General features: G+C 47.3%; 1 protein-coding gene across 1 annotated transcript in view; it reads left to right on the top strand.

Moving 5' to 3' along the window:
• The window catches only part of LOC134949536 (complement C4-like), a 198,375-nt gene that overhangs the window by 117,472 nt on the left and 58,867 nt on the right, over positions 1–22,036 (top strand). The window contains exons 23-30 of the mRNA XM_063938161.1: positions 4,021–4,110; positions 7,264–7,467; positions 9,700–9,775; positions 10,561–10,717; positions 14,091–14,192; positions 14,299–14,467; positions 15,978–16,144; positions 18,564–18,716. Coding sequence (XP_063794231.1) covers positions 4,021–4,110; positions 7,264–7,467; positions 9,700–9,775; positions 10,561–10,717; positions 14,091–14,192; positions 14,299–14,467; positions 15,978–16,144; positions 18,564–18,716 — 1,118 coding nt within the window. The remainder of the gene's footprint in view (positions 1–4,020; positions 4,111–7,263; positions 7,468–9,699; positions 9,776–10,560; positions 10,718–14,090; positions 14,193–14,298; positions 14,468–15,977; positions 16,145–18,563; positions 18,717–22,036) is intronic.

Below are 22,036 nucleotides of genomic sequence, written 5' to 3'. Positions count from 1 at the left end.
AACCACGGGTAGGTGGTATACAATTATGGATGGACTGCCGAGTGCCGACACAGAGGTAGCTACAGCCGTGGACTACCGTACTGTACTGTGTCTGCTGCTAAAATAGACTGGTTGATAATGAGATGTAGTATGTATAAAGAAGAAAGAAAAGAAAAAACCACGGGTAGGTGGTATACAATTATGGATGGACTGCCGAGTGCCGACACAGAGGTAGCTACAGCCGTGAACTACCGTACTGTGTCTGCTGCTAATATAGACTGGTTGATAATGAGATGTAGTATGTATAAAGAAGAAAGAAAAAAAAACCACGGGTAGGTGGTATACAATTATGGATGGACTGCCGAGTGCCGACACAGAGGTAGCTACAGCCGTAGACTACCGTACTGTACTGTGTCTGCTGCTAATATAGACTGGTTGATAATGAGATGTAGTATGTATAAAGAAGAAAGAAAAAAAAAACCACGGGTAGGTGGTATACAATTATGGATGGACTGCCGAGTGCCGACACAGAGATAGCTACAGCCGTGGACTACCGTACTGTACTGTGTCTGCTGCTAATATAGACTGGATAATAATGAGATGTAGTATGTATAAAGAAGAAAGAAAAAAAAAACCACGGGTAGGTGGTATACAATTATGGATGGACTGCCGAGTGCCGACACAGAGGTAGCTACAGCCGTGGACTACCGTACTGTACTGTGTCTGCTGCTAATATAGACTGGATGATAATGAGATGTAGTATGTATAAAGAAGAAAGAAAAAAAAAAACACGGGTAGGTGGTATACAATTATGGATGGACTGCCGAGTGCCGACACAGAGGTAGCTACAGCCGTGGACTACCATACTGTACTGTGTCTGCTGCTAATATAGACTGGATGATAATGAGATGTAGTATGTATAAAGAAGAAAGAAAAAAAAAACCACGGGTAGGTGGTATACAATTATGGATGGACTGCCGAGTGCCGACACAGAGGTAGCTACAGCCGTGAACTACCGTACTGTGTCTGCCGCTAGTATAGACTGGATGATAAATAATGATATAAAAAATATATATATATCACTACTGCAGCCGGACAGGTATATATTATATAATGACGGACCTGCTGGACACTGTCTGTCAGCAGAATGAGTTTTTTAATTTTTATAGAATAAAAAAACACCACACAAGTCACACGACGAGTGTACTTTTTCAGGCAGACAATCACAATATACTATACTGGTGGTCAGTGTGGTCAGGTCACTGGTCACAGTGGTCAGTGGTCAGTCACACTGGCAGTGGCACTCTGGCAGCAAAAGTGTGCACTGTTTAATATGTACTCCTGGCTCCTGCTATAACCTATAACTGCTCCCCAGTCTCCCCCACAATTAAGCTGTGTGAGCACAGTCAGATATTATACATAGATGATGCAGCACACTGGGCTGAGCACAGATATGGTATGTGAGTGTGACTGAGTCACTGTGTATCGTTTTTTTCAGGCAGAGAACAAGAACAGAACGGATTATTAAATAATAATAAATTATAAAACTGCACTGGTGGTCAGGTCACTGGTCATCAGTCACTAGTATAACTCCTCCTAAGCTCCAGTAAGTAAATGAAGTGTCTCACTCTCACTCTCCTATCTATTTTAATTTCTAAACGGAGAGGACGCCAGCCACGTCCTCTCCCTATCAATCTCAATGCACGTGTGAAAATGGCCGCGACGCGCGGCTCCTTATATAGAATCCGAGTCTCGCGATAGAATCCGAGCCTCGCGAGAATCCGACAGCGTGATGATGACGTTCGGGCGCGCTCGGGTTAACCGAGCAAGGCGGGAAGATCCGAGTCGCTCGGACCCGTGTAAAAAAACATGAAGTTCGGGCGGGTTCGGATTCAGAGAAACCGAACCCGCTCATCTCTAGTGTGTGCACATAAATCTATACTTAGAAATATACCTCTAGGGACTGTTTATGAACTATAGAGACAAACAAAAAAAAAGTCTGAATTTTTGTCTTTTCGTTCTGGCCTGACACATATACTACTGGATGAATTTGGATTGCGTTCACCATTGCATAGCTTAGTGGCCTAGAAAGTAACTGAGGTACAGCAAGTAGGGAGAGGAGCATTAAAGGAAAAACCAGACACTTGACACTCGGCACACTGAAAGTTGGTGTTCCGATCATGCTTCTGCGGAAGTTGACTCCGCCCAAGTTATGGAACGGAACCCAACTTAACGTGACTGCTCTGCAGAGGAATCTACAGTAATTGAGGCAGAAATTCTAATGTGATGTGGTACAGGTGAGACTGTGTTTATACCACGTATAGCCCTTATCCCCAACAATCTGCTTCACTATGATGTTCAATAGGTCGCAGGGGCAAACGCTCAGGGCTACAGATGTTAGACTCAGGACAAGCAGCTTCTCCCATGGGCAGCCTTACATGGTTTGCTCACCAGTTAGTAGCCCCAAGCATCTTTTTGTGTTAATCCCTGAAGGAAAAACTGCAAATATTGTTTACAAAGAAATTTTGTGATCAATGTGTACAGTATAAAATACGTATACATCAGAATATTAGATGGCAGTAGCGCATGCAGGGGGGGCTTCTGAGTACCCAGAAACACCCCTCTGACAGTCAAGAGAGAGCAGGCACGATATTACAAAGCCCCTTTAGAATCATGTAATTTTAGCCCTGCCCCCTCCCGATAGACCTGCGAATCGTGGCATTTTGCCATGAGGGGGAGGAGCTTAATATTATGCCCTACAATACAATGCTGATAGATGAGACTCCAGAGTGTGCATGCGTGTGTACATATATGTATAGAAATGTGTGCGTGTGTGTGTGTGTGTATATATACATATATACAAAATATATATATATTTCTGTGAAACCCCCCCCCCCCCAAAAAAAAAAAAAAGTGTTTGCCCCTGGATGGCACTACTGTCTTTTGTATAATTTGTTCCGTTGATCAATAACAGACATCCAAGAGAATGAACCTGGGGGCAAACAGTTTTAGATAAAGACTTCTTCTGATGGTGCTCCGGGAATATATACATTGCAGTCATGAATAAAATTTTGGATAAATTCCAGAATCAAAAAATAATATTCCTTATTATTGATAGTCAAAATTAAATTATTTGGGGACAAAAGGATCCCCCTTAAAATTATAATAATTTTATTAGATATACATTAAAATAAATAGCACATACGACACAGGGAAATACATAGAGGGTGATTCAATTTGCTGCTCTAACTTACTGTTAAAAACAAACGGATGCAATCATGTGACTTCAGTATCTCTTAATGAGACCTCTGCACCTGTCTGCACGTACTGTAGTTTGTCCCACTCTTCCTGAGCAGTCTGTCCCAGCTGTCTCAGATGTGATGGGTGCCTTCTCCAGGCTGCAACTCCTTCCATAGATGCTCCATAGGATTCAGATAAGGACTCATAGAGGCCACTTCAGAATGGTCCAATGTTCCGTCCTTATCCATTCTTTTAGCCGTGTACATTTGGGTTATTTACCTGTAGGATAATGACCCCAACCTGCGACTGAGACAGAACTTTCTGGCACTGGGCAGTATGTCTTTCTCCAGATTGCCTTGCTAGTCCTGAGATGTAATTGTGCCCGGCACAGATTCAAGGCACCCCATGCCAGATGCCACAAAGCAGCCCCAAACACAACCTCCTCCATGTTTTACAGTAGGCATGGCATTCTTCTCTTTGAAGGCTTAATTTGTGCGTCTGAGACCATCGAGCTTATGTGACTTACATAAAGTTCCAGATTCAGAAAAGTCCTTCAGACTCATCCCAGCTCATTTACACATGGCTGCTGTATCTCCGGCTCCTCTCCACTATCAGTACCGTCACTCATGATGTGGGAAAGAGCAGAGAGCTACATATACCAGGGAGGGGTAGTAATGGTGCACACCTGACCTTGCGCCTCACGCAGAACCATCACACACACTTCCCTGGGCATCATCACTTCACATACAGCCCTGATTTACACAGGACAATACATATATAATATACCGTATTCTCTTGCAGAGAAATCCTGGAGTGAATTTGCAGTTGATGATGATCTGCCTTCTAATATGATCCCGGATGGTGATTTCCGGACTAGTGTGAAGATGACGGGTAAGCACTATAATACACGGTGGGGTCACATGATTATGACCACCAGCTAATAGCCAGAGTCCACTCAGGGCCGTCTCAACAGCAGTGTAGGCTCCTGGGCACAGCAATGCACTGGGCACCCTACCCATCCTCCAGCGGTAGGGGTGGGGGGTACTATCAGCGACACCTTTGATGTCCTGCAGGCGGTAGGGGGTGTTCTGTCTTCCTCTCTGCATGTAGGACCTGGGGGGTAATTTAGAGTTGATCGCAGCAGCAAATTTGTTAGCAGTTGGGCAAAACCATGTGCACTGCAGGGGGGGGCAGATGTAACATGTGCAGAGAGAGTTAGAGCTGGGTGGGGTGTGTTCAATCTGAAATCTAAATTGCAGTGTAAAAATAAAGCAGCCAATATTTACCCTGCACAGAAACAATATAACCCACCCAAATCTAATTCTCTCTGCAAATGTTATATCTGCCCCACCTGCAGTGCAAATGGGGGGTCATTCCAAGTTGATCGCTCACTAGCTACTTTTTGCAGCCATGCAAGCGCATAGTTGCCGCCCAGTGGGGAGTGTATATTTGCTGTGCAAGAGTGCGATCGCATGTGCAGCCAAGCGGTACAAAAATAGTTTGAGCAGTTTCTGAGTAGCTCAGGACTTACTCAGCCACTGCGATCACTTCAGCCTGTCCGGTCCCGAAATTGACGTCAGACACCCGCACTGCAAACGCTTGGACACGCCTTCGTTTTTCCAAACACTCCCAGAAAACGGTCAGTTGCCACCCACAAACGCCTTCTTCCTGTCAATCTCCTTGCAATCGGCTGTGCGAATGGATTCTTCGTTAAATCCATCGCAGAGCAATGATCCGCTTTGTACCCGTACGACGCACCTGTGCATTGCGGTGCATACGCATGCGCAGTAGTGGCTTGATTGCTGCCCTGCGAAAAAATGGCAGTGTGCGATCAGGTCGGAATGACCCCCTTGGTTTTGCCCAACTGCTAACAAAGTTGCTGCTACGATCAGGTCTGAATTAGGCCCTTGGTGCAGTAATTTCTGCTAATTACTCCTTTACTGCACAGATGGGGCTAAACTGTAGAAGGGAGCATTTGGCTGAATGAAGAAGTCCTGGTACATGACTTCCAGGGTGGTAGGGGGTGTTTAATATGTAGGGGAGGGGTGGATAGTGGAGTGAGCTTAATATTTATCATTTTCCGATGGGAGGGCAGCTTGCTTGACTGCAGATATCTCAAGTTCCTGAAAATATATTTCTTAGCTTTGAATGAGATAAAAAAAAACTAGAGAGTTACAAGTTTTAGAAGGTTCTGGGGACTTGGGGATCAGAGTTCAGGAGCCAGAGCAATTCACCAACAAAAATCTAAAACTGTATATTAGGCGTGTGGAGCTGGAGCAGGGATCAGCTGCTTGAAGGCTGATATCTCTGGTTCTGGGCATAGTAGAGACAAGCTGCCAGTGTCCACTGAAAGTGGAGAGTCCCAGCTTTTGGCTTATACCTCAGAAAAACTCTAAGGGGCCCTACACACTCGGCGATGCGCCGCCGAGGTGCCCGACGGCCGATACGGCCGACGAGCAACCCGGCGGCGGGGGGGCAGTGACGGGGGGAGTGAAGTTTCTTCACTCCCCCCGTCACCCGGCTGCATTGAAGTGCAGGCAAATATGGACGAGATCGTCCATATTGGCCTGCATGCACAGCCGACGGGAGACCAGCGATGAACGAGCGCGGGGACGCGCATCGTTCATCGCTGGAGTCTCCACACTGAAAGATATGAACGAGTTCTCGTTCATTTATGAACGAGATCGTTCATATCTTTCAGAATATCGCCAAGTGTGTAGGGCCTATAAGTCAGACAGAACCCGAGATATCTGGCTGGGAAGAGAAATTGACAGGTTCGGATGGGGACAACTGCTTTTAAGTCGGATATCTCCAGTTCCCCAGGGCCGATTTTCAAAAATCTGGTACCCCTGGAAAGAGGGGACCCTCAGCTATCAGCCTAGGGCACTTATACTCCTGGGGCCCTTGGGCAAGAGCCCATTGAGCCCATACGAAAAGACGGCCCTGAGTCCACGCCATGTGCAGCACGGACATCAGCTAGACGGGCTGAACTGTCATTCTGGACACACGTCTGGTAGCCCCTGGGTTCATTATGACGGTGATCTGCTCCACCGTAGCGTGTCGGTCGCACCTCACGCACTTTCGTAGCCGACGTTCCCCTCTCACATCAGTGGCACGTGGTGCTCCGCAGTTTCCACGCTGGTTATTCGCAATGGTGCCATTTGTCCAGTCACGATACACCTTCACCGCAGCAGCACGCGGACAGTTCACAAACTGCGCTGTGTCAGAAATAATGCCGTCCCTGGCCCGAAAGCCGATAATCATCCCTTTTTGCAACTCGGATAAATTGCTCCTTTTACCCATGACTGCAGAGAGTGATACGTGTGCAGACGGCCAATCGCACACCTTATATACCCACCAAGCCAGCGCACAACACGTGACGTATTTCATGGGCTACGCGCTGCCGACGTCACATGTAGGAGGTGGTCATAATAATAATGTGTCTCGCCCGTGTAGTACTTACTCCTATATTTCATAGCCATCCAGTGATTACTCACGCATCATGGCCACATCTCAGCCGATGCAACCTTTTCTGTACATTTACCTTGTTGAGCTGAACATCAGGATCATTCTCTGGGGGAGATGTATCAACCATTGGAGAGAGATAAGTACAAAACCAGTCGGCTCCTAACTGTCATTTTACAGGCTGCATTTAAAACATGACAGTATGGAGCTGATCGGTTGGTACTTTATCTCTCTCCATGTTATCTCTTTCCAATGTTTGATACATCTCCACCTCTCTGTGTGGATGCCTACAGTTTTAGTGTTGCCGCGGGAACTTTCTCAAGGATACAGAATGTATCAAACCTTCTAAAGATTGGAGGAGAGGACAAGTGGAGAAGTTGCCCAATTAGCTTCTAGCTAGCGTTCATCAACTACAGTCTCTAAAACGACAGCTACAAGCTAATTGATCGCTATTAGCAACGTCTCCCCCTCTACACTCCCTAGGTTTGATACACCTCCCCCACGGTAAGCATGCTCCTGCAGCAGATGGTTTTCCCATGCAACTCTTGACACATTTTGACTCCCTATCTCCTATCACAGTGGACAACCCATTCAGCACAATAAACAACAGTCTGACTGCTGATGGAGTAAGCCGGCTGATCCGGGTTCCATACGGCTGCGCAGAGCAAACTATGATTTCCACAGCCCCGGGGGTGTACGCCCTGCGCTACCTGGACCACACTGAGAAGTGGACATTGCTGCCTCCTGATCGCAAAGACCAGGCAAAGGAAAACATGAGGAACGGTAACTGATTATTCATCGTCTTCTGTGCATTGTGTATGTCATGCACATTCTAGGGGGGCAGAGGCTCAGGTGGCCCAAAGGGACGGGGCTTATAGCGTGTGGGATTCTAATGCATAGCCTCTGGTTTTATAGTTACAAACATTGGGGCAGATGTATTACCCTGGAGAAGGGATAAAGCAGTGATAGACCAGTGATAAGTGGATGGTGATAACGCACCAGCCAATCATTAAGAATTTGAAAAATGACAGTTAGGAGCTGATTGGCTGATGTGTTATCACCTTGCACTTATCACTGCTTTCTCACTTCTTTATCTCTTATCCAGGCTTAATACATCTGCCCCATCGATTGGTGCCTCCTTAGTAATACTGGTGGCATTGCAATGAAGATTCTTTCTCATTATTTCCAAGCCTCGCTCAAGCTTTTGCCCCCTCTGTCATATATACAGTGTACATATCATAGGTCCTCAATTTAGGAACATAGGGGGTCATTCCGACCCGATTTTTTGCTGCAGTTTCTCACAGCTCAGTGATCGGGTCGGAACTGCGACGGTGCATGCCAGCCGTCGTTGCCTAGCGATCGTCTCTGAGGCAGTGGCGGTCGCTGGGCGGGAGGGGGCTGGACGGCAGCGTTAAGCCTCCGTTTAAGGGGAGCGGTTCGGCCAACGCAGGCGTGGCTGGACCGTTGGGAGGGCGGGGGGGCGGTCCGCGGCGGCTGCGTTGGGACCCTGAGGCGGAGAAACGCGTTTGTGGGCATACCAGAGGAGTTGTGAGTCAGGAGAGCATTCTCCATCATCTGCTACATTTATTCGTGTGGCTCATAAACCCTCAATACCGGCTAGTGAACTGTTTTCTCCTTACCCCAGTGCACAGGGGAAGGAGTGTTTTTATCACTCAAGCTGGCATTTGTAACAGCCATCAAGGATAAAGCTGCTAGTGAGTGCGTCTGCTAAATGCACTCTAGTCCTTGTGGAAACGTATCACACTATAAACAACTCACCTGATTATATGTGCCTCATCTAATTAACCAAACTAACTGTGTGAGAAGTGGCTGGTTAAAGGTTGTGGCTTAATAGAGAGCATTTGCCTAATGTATTTCTTTCTGGACTGAATCTAACACTGTCGACTAATTCTGATTCATACCTCCCACAAAAAGGAAAGTGGTTGGAGGGTTTGGTTCTGTATGAAAAGAAGAAATCTTTCTTGCACACTGCCTCTAATTAATAAATGTATGCATAAGGGACTTATTGGATACAAATTAACCCATTGTGCAGTTGGAACTGGAAACATACTAATCCATTCTTCAGTCTTTTAATGGAATGCATGCATGCCTAACCTACTAATTATTGATTAATCCATTGTGAAACCTATCTGGATTTTCTTATATTTTGAAGCATTAGATTAGAGGTGCAGATTAATTTATGCATACTGAGATAAAAGGATAATACCAATATATAAGTAAATACATCCAGTGTAAGCAGTGATAGTTCTGATTAATTAAGGGTGATTAATAGAAATATATTATTGTGTGATGATTTAGGAATCATGTTATTAATTGTTTTATAATTGTCATACCGGCCGGTACATGTTTGTATTTATAGCATTGTGATCTTTATATTAGTAAAGAAAATATTTTTAATTCCAAAGTGAATAGCGCTTTCTCATTTTTTTGCTGTATTTTGAAGACCCTTACGGCGCCTGCGTTACCCTTAGTGCGCACATAAATGCGCTATTGCGTACGGGAGAGCTGGTAACAGAACTCAAAGGGCAAAGCGAAGGACATTTTTGGCTGGTGTCTGGGAGGTGGCCTGAAGGCAACACAAAAGGCCCCATGGGTGTGTAATGTTAGTACCGTGAGCGTCTTACTGCAAGTGGGCTGCGTTCTCCAGCGTACAGCCACTTTCACTGAGGCCATGTTTAGAGACATAGCGCCCGCCGTAGGCTGTGCAAGTGTCGGTGGAAGTGATGGTGCACCCACGGTGGAAGCGATGGTGCCACAATGATAGACTCTGTAGAACCACCGGTGGTGCTACTGTGTACTGGGGCGGAGTAAATGGGCGTCTCAGGGCCTTTCACAATCAGGCACACGCTAGTGCACGGAGGAAGGGTAAAACAAACCTTTGCATAGTACTGCACCAAGGACTCCGGCAACGGGACCTAGAGCTGACGCAGCAGTAGTACACCCTTGATCGTGCTTATAAATAATCAATAAACCTGGTTATCTTCCCGGTTCTAGGCTACCTACGGATACTACAGTACAGGAAGCCCGAGGGATCGTATGGTGCATGGATCTATAGGCCAAGCAGTACATGGTAAGGGGCCCACCAAGGCCGGATTGAGGTCCACATGGGCCTGGGGCTAAAAATGATCAAAGGCCTATTTTTGAAAATTAGAAATATCATTTTAATTCTTATGATTTATGGCATCCATGTGACCAGCTGAACAGTTTATCATCATCATACTGTAATGGTGATGGGCCTATTTTTATCTGGGGCCTGGAGCTGGAGCTCCATTCGCCACATTGTTAATCTGGCCTGGGACAATTAGTTTTAAGTTTGGTTCTTTCTTAAAAGAAATTGCGTCTTTAAATCTAGCGGCTGTATCACTGACATCACACGGGCGCCTGCAAAGCTCAAGCTATCTTAGTCGGATCATGTTCTCCAGCTAGTTCTCTACTTGTCTCCAGAATTTATCTTTAACCTGAGGCTTACGCTTATGATGTCCTCTGACTGAGATGTCCTGAGCACAGTAGGTGAGGTCTCACCTGTTATACATCCGCAATCTCTCTCTATATATAAGCTATGGCCAATATTATTGTTTGCACACACAGCAAATTATCGTACCCTGATCATGTGACCATTCGTGTGAGTCTAACCCAGAAAACGTCAGGTTTCCGCCCAGAAATGCTGGCTTCCTGTAAGTCAAACAGCAGCTGCATTGCGATCACAATGTGAACGCATTTTCTGTCGCTATTTTTACTCACGCGTGTGCAATGCGAATGATCGCACAATTGTTCGATAATCGGATGGATTGCGATTCCCAAATTTGCAGTCCTTACTGAATAAGGTCCATAATGCACAGGTCTTTGTTTTCGCAGGCTGACTGCTTTTGTGGTGAAAGTGATGTCCCTGTGCCGTACATACATTGATGTGAACGTGGAAGAGATTCGCAACTCGGCCAACTACCTCACCAATCAGCAGAACAGCAGCGGAGCCTTCCAGGAGAGCACTCCAGTCATTCACCAGGATATGATGGTTAGAACATGACGGGGTTATCCAGAATCCCTACATCCTAGTGATACCAAATGTTAATGATAACACTCTCCTGGGCAACCTGTGGAGCAACTAACTGTTATAAGAGGTGTCATCTTACACCTCCATACATAATATATATAAAGGATAAACGGATTCTTAACAAATAACGCTCACAGACATAAAAATGTCATACAGAATAAATCCGAATAAACACAAAAATAAAAAACAGACAAAAAGTTCCGGGAATTGCAAAACACATTGCCCTTTACACATTATGCCCACACAGCAATGCCCCTTACATATTATACCCACACAGCAATGCCCCTTACACATTATACCCACACAGTAATGCCCCTTACACATTATACCAACACAGCAATGCCCCTTACACATTATACCCACACAGCAATGCCCCTTACACATTATGCCCACACAGCAATGCCCCTTACACATTATACCCACACAGCAATGCCCCTTACACATTATGCCCACACAGTAATGCCCCTTACACATTATACCCACACAGCAATGCCCCTTACACATTATACCCACACAGCAATGCCCCTTACACATTATACCCACACAGCAATGCCCCTTACACATTATGCACACACAGCAATGCCCCTTACACATTATGCCCACACATCAATGCCTCTTACACATTATGCCCACACTATAGAATCAGTGTTCCTTAACTTAACTGCTGGCTTGCCTGAGTCCTGACTCTCCAGTACTACTGCCTACACAAACACCATGGCTCCTCAGAGCAGAGTACTGTAGGGATGGGCTGGGAGAGATGTCTCTCCCAGTCCCAAGACACACTGCGGAAAGAGGGAGGGCGCGGGCTGTAATATGCTGTATGTATCGTGCTTTCAGCATAGAAGGAGCTGGCTGCACCGCTACATACATTACAGTGGGCAGTGCTGCAGCTGGCGGAGGCACATGGTACACAGGCGATTGCGGGTTGATGTGGCTGTTTCTCCACCTACAGTGCATATGTGCTGTGTGTCGAGCACCGTCCGCACCACCCTAGTTATGACCCTGCAAATAATCTGTGCTGTGTGACACGAGAGTATATTTTACAGAAGGCATATACAGGCAGAAACTACATTTTGATTTGTGCAAGAGATTAGAGAGTTACAGAGCATTCTTCTCACTGCAAAACCACTTGTTTTACTGCCTGTCCTGTCCTCAGAGGTGGTGGAAAGTAGACCTCAGCCAATAGTGCTACTGGGACGCCTTCTGCTCCTTCCTGGAGTGCTTTTTTACAATAGAGCACATTACTAGGTGCATTGCCAGCTGTGTAACACAGAAGTGATACAGTAATACAGATAGATGGGATATCCGCTTGCTATAATTAGTGAGAAATAAAAGCTGCTGCACCAAGCAGTGTTATAAGAGAAAAACAGACCATGAAATGGATGTAGGGACTGAACCTACAGTGGACATAGGGCCTGATTCAGGTTGGATCGCAACACGCGATCCAACCGCAAAAAGTACGATGAGGATGCGGGCACAAGCACAGGGCCCGTCCTGCACTTGCGCCCGCATTTTCTGCGGTGCCATGCAGAAAATGCGTTCACCACTGCCTGTCAATCAGGCAGAGGCATTCGCGGGGGAAGGGGGAGGGTGCAACGCTCTGTTTTCAAGGCGGAGACGGAGCATTGAGGGGACGCGGCTGAAACAGGGGGCGTGATTGGGGCATCACACGCAGCCGCTACAATCACAAAAATGGCAGCTACCCCATTTTTTACGATTACGCTGAAATTGTGGTGCGACCGCAATTTCAGCGTGTTCAGGGGGAGGGGAGAGGCGGCGGGTAGCATGGTGGGCGGTCTTGCCCTGCGATGGACAGTCCCCAGCATACAATCCAAAGGATTGCAAATTCTGCTACTATGCAGGATTTTCCATACTTACTGGATCAGGTCCATAGGCTGAACTCTGATGTGACCTCACTCTTTCCACCACGTGAAATTACAGGATGGTCCTGAAATCCTGCAAATAGGGGTAGGGGAGCAGAATGACTGGGATGCGGTTTGCAAAATTGGGTTGTTGGCATGTACCTATGTCTGCTGGGGGTGATGGGAGATTTGTGACAGTAGAAGGTCTCTGCATGTCTTCTGTGTTAGTAAATGACCTTTACTAGAGTGTGTGATGGGTACCTTATTGTGGAGACACACGCAGTCTTGTTATTTGTACTCTTGTGATATCTGCTTGTTCATTCGGAAATCTCATTGTTTGTTCACTTGTAAATATCTAATGATAATAAACTTAACTTAATGCAGCTGTCAGCCAGGGGCGGATTGGGAACAAAAAGTGGCCCTGGAAAAATGTGTACTAGTGGCCCCACATGGGCAGCACCAGAGGTGTAAGGTCTAGACATGGGCCATGGCAGCAGCACCCTCCCCCCAAGACTTTCCAGATAGTGGGCATGTCCAGCATCAAGGGGGAAGTTAAAAGGAAATAAAATTAAATATTATGAGCACATTATATGATACACCTTCAGAATTTAGGAAACTATATAATTCTTTAGAAAGATATATTTTCTTGCTTATTACACCAACCGTATCCCAATCACTATTCACTCAATCTTATATGTCAGCCAAGCAGGCAGACAGAGCATACACTAGATCATCTGCAATCACAGGCTAAGTGGCAAAGTCATTTTCATATATGCAAAATATTTTGCATCTTATTCATTATGTCTATAAAAAAGACCACATGTCCTCAAACAAAACAGGCCCCACGGGTGCGTCGGCCCACCGGGAATCTTCCCTGTAAACCCTATGGCCAGTCCGCCTCTGCTGTCAGCCAGATACGGAACAAAACGACAAATCGTTCTGTGATTCCCCTTCCCCTCAGCCAGATGGTCTATATGCTCTTCCACCCTCTCACCATTGCCGAGCTAACGGTGCAGCACCCAGTTACTGGCCTCACGTTACCTGTATGTCAGATATTGGAAGATGCTGTTATACATTGTTACATATGGGACTGGAATCCAGTATAAGGAGACTTTCACCAGTTTCATGGCATACAACAGGCCTGGCCAACCTGTGGCTCTCCAGATGTTGTGAAACTACACATCCCAGCATGCCCTGCCACAGTTTTAGCATTCCCTAACTGTGGCAAAGCATGATGGGACTTGTAGTTTTACAACAGCTGGAGAGCCACAGGTTGGCCAGGCCTGGCATACAATCTACTTACACCTTGGTGATGACTGAGTGTGAAATGGGGTGATGGGCACTGAGAAAGGCCCTATCTGCCACCTGTATGATTATACTACTGGATTCCTGTACTAGGCTGAAAGGCTAGCACTCATGCCTCACCTCATCTGTTCCCGCTCTGTCTCAGAACATGTCCTCTCTTTCTGCAGGGCGGAATGAGTGGGAAGAATGCAGAGGTGTCTCTTACGGCCTACGTGCTTGTGGCTCTCCACCATGCTAAAGACGCCCTCTCTGAAGATGACACCAAAGTGGTATGTGGTGGTCTCCTCGCCTCTCTTATAGTGCTTATCCGCTGACGTCCATCACTGCTGTAATGTGCCAACTTCTTCTCCCTCATGTCTTCTCCATCTACCACAGAAGAGCAGCATAAGTAAAGCCATTGACTACCTGCGCACTATGCAGAACTCCATCTCAGACACCTATACCCTGACTGTCACAGCCTACGCCCTAACTCTCACTTCCAGCGACTCCATTTTGAAGGACAATGTATATACAAAACTTATGTCTGCCGTCCAAGTAGAACCCGGTAAGTAGCGCATTATATTCTTTCTGCTGCGGTTCCACGATGAAATAGATAAATATTAATCCATGTCTATGACAGTAAAATTGACCTTTTACCTGAATGTGATACACACTTACATGTCTGTGTGATTGGGTGAGCAAGAGATAGAGTTATAGGGGGAGATGTATCAAACCTTGGAGATCTGGTACTTTGTAGTCTATGCTATGTACTAAGCCCTGGAGAGACATGCGGCTGTGAAGCATGCACTGTGAGGCTCATTCAGGTGTGGTTGGAGGTGCTATAACTTCCTTGGAAGCAGCAGTGTCAGCGCTGTATGGTGATGCAGCAGAAGACGTCTATTACATGCAGACGCCTCCTGCTGCAGTAGTGATCCCACCTGCTCCTAGGATGCAACATCAGATCTCTTTCCCACTATCGGGCGGCCCGTCGCAGAGGCCAGGAAATCATCCTACGACAGAGATCCCTGACCTCTTCCCACTCCCTAAACGGTGACGACATGCCTCCATTTACACAAACAGAAGCAGTTGCTGCCCCCTCCCCGCCACCCTGAATGTCAGCAGACTCTAAATCACTGACAGTCTGCTGCTGTCTTGCTTCCGTACTTTGCACATGATAGCACAGGTGCAACCACACCTGAATGACCCTTTATATGTATACTGATATGTGTACAGAGCAGTCATAACATTAGTAGATGAATACCTACCTGGGGTAGTGATAGCTTGGCTTCTGCCTGCCGTCTGCCTGTATGTTGGCCTGTTTGCTTGCCTGCCTACCTGCCTATCTGCCTGCCCTTTTGCTTATTTTCCTGCCTGCCTGTCTGCCTTCCTGTCTTTCTGCCTTCCTGTCTGTCTGCTTGCTTGCCTGCCTGCCTTCCTGTCTGTCTGTCTGCCTGCCTTCCTGTCTGTCTGCTTACCTGCCTGTTTGCTTGCCTTCCTGTCTGCTTGCCTGCCTTCCTGTCTGTCTGCTTGCTTGCCTGCCTGCCTTCCTGTCTGCTTGCCTGTCTGCCTTCCTGTCTGCTTGCTTGCCTGCCTTCCTGTCTGTCTGCTTGCTTGCCTGCCTTCCTGTCTGTCTGCTTGCCTGCCTTCCTGTCTGTCTGTCTGCTTGCCTGCCTGCCTGCTTTCCTGTCTGTCTGCTTGCCTGCCAGCCTTCCTGTCTGTCTGCTTGCCTACCTACCCGTCTTCTTGTCTGTCTGCTTGCCTGCCTTCCTGTCTGCTTGTCTGCCTTCCTGTCTGTCTGTCTGCTTGCCTGCCTGTCTGCTTGCCTGCCTGTCTGTCTACCCTTCTGTTTGTCTGCCTGTTTGATTGCCTGCCTATCTGTATGCCTGAACAGGAACATGGAGGATTACACTAATTGCACTATCCAGTGAAAAACTAAAAAGCCAATCACCATAGAACCAATCACCATAGAACCAATCACCATAGGTTGAACCTGGTGATTGGTTCTCTGTATACATCAATACAAATGAAGTACGAGTTTGATGGTTGTCTCCGTGGTAACATTTTCCTATTTATAGGAAAAAATGAGATGTACGTAGGCCCCAAAGGCACAGCGCTTGCCATTGAGACCACAGCGTATGCGCTACTGACCACTCTGCTCAGAAACGACATGACCAGTGCCCACAAACTGTACGCCTGGCTATCGGAGCAGCAGAACTACGGCGGAGGCTTCAAATCTACTCAGGTGAGGAAAACGCTGCAAATGGCAAACGTCAGCCTATGATCTGCATTTCCACACAGTTGATGTAGAAATCATTCACTGGTACGTTAACGTGAACACATGACCTACAGCAAAGCTGCCACGTGTGGGCTGGACCTCCCTGTGGACGCGCCTCCAAGGTGTCTCTGGCTCCTAGTATAGATACAGTAGGCTTCATTTATATTCAGCCATAGCAATGGTCTATGGTGATATATGTATGTGACAGGTCCACTGTAAAGGGGGATACATTACCTTCATTACCGCTATTGCCACCACTAGTATTTAAATAGTCGTTGTTTGTGTTTCTGTCTCTCTCTCCCTATCTTTGCCTAGATTTGCTTAATACAAGGGTAGCTTATACTAGACAGGTTCCTGCTACCCCTCTGTGCAGGGTATGGATCACTTGTGGAGTTGCGTTGCCACCTCCTTACTGCTTCTGAACTCGGGACCGTGCAAAGTCCATTATACCCCCAAATAGGCTGACCATACTATCCCCTTAAACCAGGACACTCATGAATTACACAGGTTCTGTGGCTGGCTGACTTCATGCCTGCATGTCACCTGGCTTTAATCAGCTACAGAACCTGTGTAATTCATGAGTGTCCCGGTTTAAAGAGACAGTATGGTAAGCCTACCCTCATACCATGTGTCATAGCCACATCTTGCCACGTGGCCACATGCCCCAAGCTGTTGGACTGTGAGACGTTTATCACACAAGAACAAGGGTGGACTCTGAAAGAAGATCACAAAGTAGGACCTGAGACTAGCAGAATATTGGGGAGATGTCTCAAACCTTGGAGCGAGAATAAAACGGAGAAGTTGCCCAAAGGAATCGATCCGCTTCTGTCATTTATCTAGCAAGGTCTATGCAATGACAGTTAGATGCTGCTTTGGACAAATTATCCACTTTATCTCTCTCCAATGCTTGGTGCCTCTCCCCCATCAGTCTAAAGGCAAGATGTATTCAAGGAAAAAATGCAGTATATCCTTTTTTTTGAGGATCGATGCATCACATGTGGATCCCCATATGTATTAACGGGTCTGCAACAGATATCGGAGATAGTACCGCAGCGCAGCAGTCCACATTTCTATGGGGCTGTGTGTAGGACGCATGCATTGTGCTCCAGTAAGCGTCATTTTCCAGAGATTGTGGCTACTCGTTAGATGCCGTTGGCTATTGAAGCTTATGGACTTTTCGCAAAAATCAGCGGGGAAAAAAATCATATTCGCTACTTGTGGAATTTCAAGCTCTGGGACCAAACCCCAGAAATAACCAAACTGCCGGGATAGAAGAGGATAATTATGCCGGCGATTACAAATGCCCGTAAGGATCCGATGACGGGGGGAGATGATTGCAAGTAAATTGTGATAAAGTATATATCGCCCTTAGGTAGCAGCTTCATAGAACATATGTAAAGTTCAGTAATACATTATACATTCATTGCTAAATATTTCAGTTAAGTAGAAAGGGAACATGTGAAAATAGTGACTTTTATGGAACTGTGCAGTCAGCAACTGAGGGATAGGTTATTCCCCACAGGGAAAAGAGAGAACAGTGAGATAGAACACAGCTATTTCCAGCACTGTAACAGTCCCCCGCTGCATGTGTAGACCTCCTTGTGGATGATCTATCGGAAACTCCTTTCCTCCATATAATAACCGTACACTAGCTGGCAAACTAGATAACCGGTTCATATTTAATATATCATTCCGCAGCCAAAAACGTAGAGCACATTGATGGGTATATTTACTAAAGTGCGGGTTTCAACAAGTGTAGATGTTGTCTATAGTAACCAATCAGATTCTAGCGATTATCTCCTGGAAGGAGCTAGATAAATGATAAGTAGAATTTGATTGGTTGCTATGGGCAACATCTCCAATTCTAAAAACCGGCACCTTAGTAAATATACCCCTATTCATGTAAATGAGACTGCAAGTTGCGGGAGACACCAGATTTTTCGGGTTAGTCCCCCGAACCCACGGAAGAGTAGTCAGATCTCCCGCATCCCGCCAACTTCCTAGTGAAGCAAGCACGATGAGGAGATTATACTGGGAATCGCAGCGCCTTAAGGAGGGGGCGGGGCTAAATGGTGCATAATCACGTCATTTAGCCCCTCCCCGTGAAGTTCGTTATTTTGCCACAACAAGGGCAGGGCCTAGTGATGTGACAGCCCAGCCCCCGAAGTGGCCAGCAGAGTCTTATCTCTGGGCTTTTCCTGGAGAGGAGAACTTAAAGTAGGGGTGGGCTTGATGCATGAAGGCTTGTGTATAGGCCGTCTCATTATATCTTGCCTCCTGGACCACTGGAAATATTGGCGTTGTAGAGAAGGGAGAATGAGTGGTCTGGGCCACAATGAGGGAGGAGCCGCTATTGATGATGATTACTATGTTGCCTCACCTCTAGGACACAGTAATGGCGCTGGAAGCTCTCTCTGAATATTGGATTCACACCTTCAACAATGAAAAGAATGAGATGTTTGTGGAAGTAAACTCTCTGGAAAAATCTGGGAAGCAGACGTTTACCCTGAGGAGTGAGGAGAGCGTCCAGGAGGAGCTGGTGAGTGTGACAGGCAGATACAGGGGGGCTGAGAGTCTAATATATTGAATTTACTGTGCGTAGGAGTTAATAATATACCTCCAGGACGCTGATAGTATATATATATATTTTTAATAAAACCTCTGGGTATTTTATGATACCATATGGAATGGACATTCTCTTATTAATAAATAGCTCATTACTGAGTAAGGAGGATTGCCGAACATAAACACTATAATACTATATTAGTGGTTTTACAACACCCTAGTTAGTGCCAGAGACATTTCCTCATACTACAGGAATCCGGTGGGCTTGTTGGGAAGCCTCCATCTTTCTTCTTGGCTTTCTTCCATTACATTCACTGGCGTTTCTATAATGGGTGCAGTGTGTACGGTGCACACGGGCCCCTGAGTCCAAAGGGGGCCCCCACCGCACACACTGCACCCATTTGTAAAATACTCACCCCTCCGAAGTCCAGCGCCGGCATCCGCAGCGCCGCTAGAACACAGTGAAAATGGCCCAGCGGCCATTTTCACGGTGTTCTGCGCATGCGCAGTAGAGTCTGAGCCCTCTAGTGCTCAGACTCTACAGCGCTCCGGGCAGAAAGGAGGGGGCCCGATGGAGGAGGCTGAACACGGGCCTCCTCCTCTCTTAAAATGCCCCTGATTACATTACTTGAGGTGCCAGTCACTAACTTTCTATGATACTATCATATACACAGAGTATACTTATACTATACATGCAGAAAAGGGAACATGAATCGGTATCCGGACAAAAGGTCGACAGCAATTAGGTTGACACCAATTGGTCAACACACCTTAGGTCGACACCTGGAATAGGTCGACCTCGAAAAAGGTCAACAAAAGTTTTTCACTTTTTTTTCTTCCATTTTTTGAACTTTTCATACTTTACGATCCACGTGGACTACAATTGGAAACGGTAACCTGCCCTTGCCCAAAGCCGAGCCATGTGAGGGGTCACGGTGCACTAATTTGGGTTCCTGGTCACATTACGGAGAAAACGACACCAAAGACATTAAAAACCCATGTCGACCTTGTTCAAGTCGACCTTTTGTCCATGTCGACATAGTTCAGGTGTCGACCTAAGGTGTGTCAACAAATTGGTATCGACCTAAGTGGTGTCAACTTAATTGCTGTCGACCTTGAGTCCCAGACCCCATGAATCCTGTGCTGCTGTTCAAACTAAATTAGTGGTTTGACTAGAAGGTTTCTGCATCGCCACCTGCAGGCCATATTTGTAAACGCTCTTATAATTTTGTGCCCAATATTACCAGGCTTGGGTGTGTAGTAACAGAGCCCTGGGTGTATTTCCACTCCAGGCACCTATAAATACCTCCCAACTGTCCCGACTTTCGCGGAACAGTCCTGTTTTCTGGGCACTGTCCCGCCGCTGTCTCACCCGTGGGCCACGATGTCCTGCGGTGGCGGGGGGCAGTTGGGAGGCCAGCATTGGAGACAGAGGGGCTGGGGGCAGAGGCGTCGGAATGAGGGGGGCAAGGGGGCAGCTCGCACCCCTCAAAATATGACAGGCGCCGCCGATATACAGGAGGAGCGATGTGCGGTCAGCTGAAAGACCGCACATCACCTCCGTGCAGGCAGGAACTGGGCAGCAGCAGCAGCAGGATGTGGCTGTGTGCACTGTGCAGCCAGTCCTGCTCCCAGACCCAGTTTTCAACGGTGCTGGTGCTGCAGCTGGAGAAAAGTTATCGGTATCCTGGCGGTCGGGATTCCAGTGCCGGTATGCTGAATGCCGGGATCCCCACAGCCGGGATATCAAATGCTTCCCCTCGCCGACACCCTCTTTGTTTCTCTCTCACTCCCCTGTCTTCTGCTCCCCTAAGGGGAATTGTAGTGGCAGTGGTTGGGGATGTATGGAGTCGAGGTAGGGAAGGGGGCCCAGAGATATCTGCATACTGGTCCCCAATATTTCTGTTGCCGTCCCTGCCTGCTCCCCGGAGGTCCCGGGGGCCAGCCTCACCTACACAATGGTGCTTACCAGCGCAGTGCTGCAGTCCCAGGCTCCTCCTTCCCCCATCACAGCACCTCCGTCAGAGGGAGTCCTTGCCTCCATCTACATAGTGCGTCTCCTCCTCCACCATGGTGGTGGCTCCGCCCCCAGGGGCGCCAAAATGAGGATCTATCTTGCCCCCCCCCAACCTATAAATGTTCTGATGCCCCTGGCTGGGGGCATGCCAGCAGCTCACAGAGGCGGTAGCCGCGTTCCCGCAAAGCCACGCCACCTTCTCTCTGAGGCCACGCCCCTTTTTCAGGGGGAGCCATTATTATTCTTCAATGTTGGGAGGTATGCCTATACATTCTACCTAAACATCTCTGCGCAATCAGATCGATATTGCACATAATTGTGTAATTGAATTTGTAGTATACAGTACAGTGTATTCATTCTGAGCCAGCAGTGAGCCCGCATAGGTTTCCTCCACACTGGTAGGTGTCTGGCCAAAATCACATGCACTCTATGGGGTTATTCAATCAGACCTGATCGCTGGGCTGCGTTTGTTGCTGTCCTGCGATCAGATAGTCGCCACCTACAGGGGGAGTGTATATTCTCCCGTGCAAGTGTGCGTTCCTATGTGTTAGCAGATCTGCAAAAAATCAGCGTGTGCAGTCTCTGCGCAGCCCAGGACTTACTCCTCCAGTGCGATTGAATCCTGCTGATCGGGGGGCCGGGGCTGACGTCAGACACCCTCCCTGAAAACGCTTGGACACGCCTGCGTTTTTCCGGACACTCCCTGTAAACGGTCAGTTGCCACCCACAAACGGCCTCTTCCTGCCAATCACCTTGCGTACGCATGTGCGAAGGAATCCTTCGCACCGTCCGGTCGCTGACTGGCAATGCCCGCTGTAGCTGTCTGACGCGCCTGCGCATTGCGGCTCAGACGCATGTACTGTTAGGATCTGATCGCCCGCTGGGCGAAAACGCACAACAGCGACCAGATCTGAATGACCCCTTCTAACCGCTTCACCTTGAGAAGAACTGCTGGTTCCTGAGCGCCTGTGTGTTTGGGGTGCTATGCTGCCCCCTTCTGTTATGTAATAAAATGACAAACTGGTCTGATGTGTATGAAGGATTCCCTAATTGTGTGTCATTTCCTCCATCCCAAAGCACCTGTGCACCTTGAGGCACTAACACCCTTCTAAAGAACTCACTGCCATGTATGTACTGTCCTTCTATACTGTAACAACCCCCCATCATCCAGACCATTATATCTGTGTAACTGGATCTTGTTACCCCAGCGAGCACTTATCCCCTCACTGGACCAATGAGCAGCATGCGACACTTACGGGGTCATTCCGAGTTGTTCG

This window comes from Pseudophryne corroboree, chromosome 8 (assembly GCF_028390025.1).
Source record: "Pseudophryne corroboree isolate aPseCor3 chromosome 8, aPseCor3.hap2, whole genome shotgun sequence".
Classification (NCBI taxonomy): domain Eukaryota; kingdom Metazoa; phylum Chordata; class Amphibia; order Anura; family Myobatrachidae; genus Pseudophryne; species Pseudophryne corroboree.
Note: the sequence above shows the minus strand (reverse complement) of the source record. Positions and strands in the feature narration are given on the sequence as shown.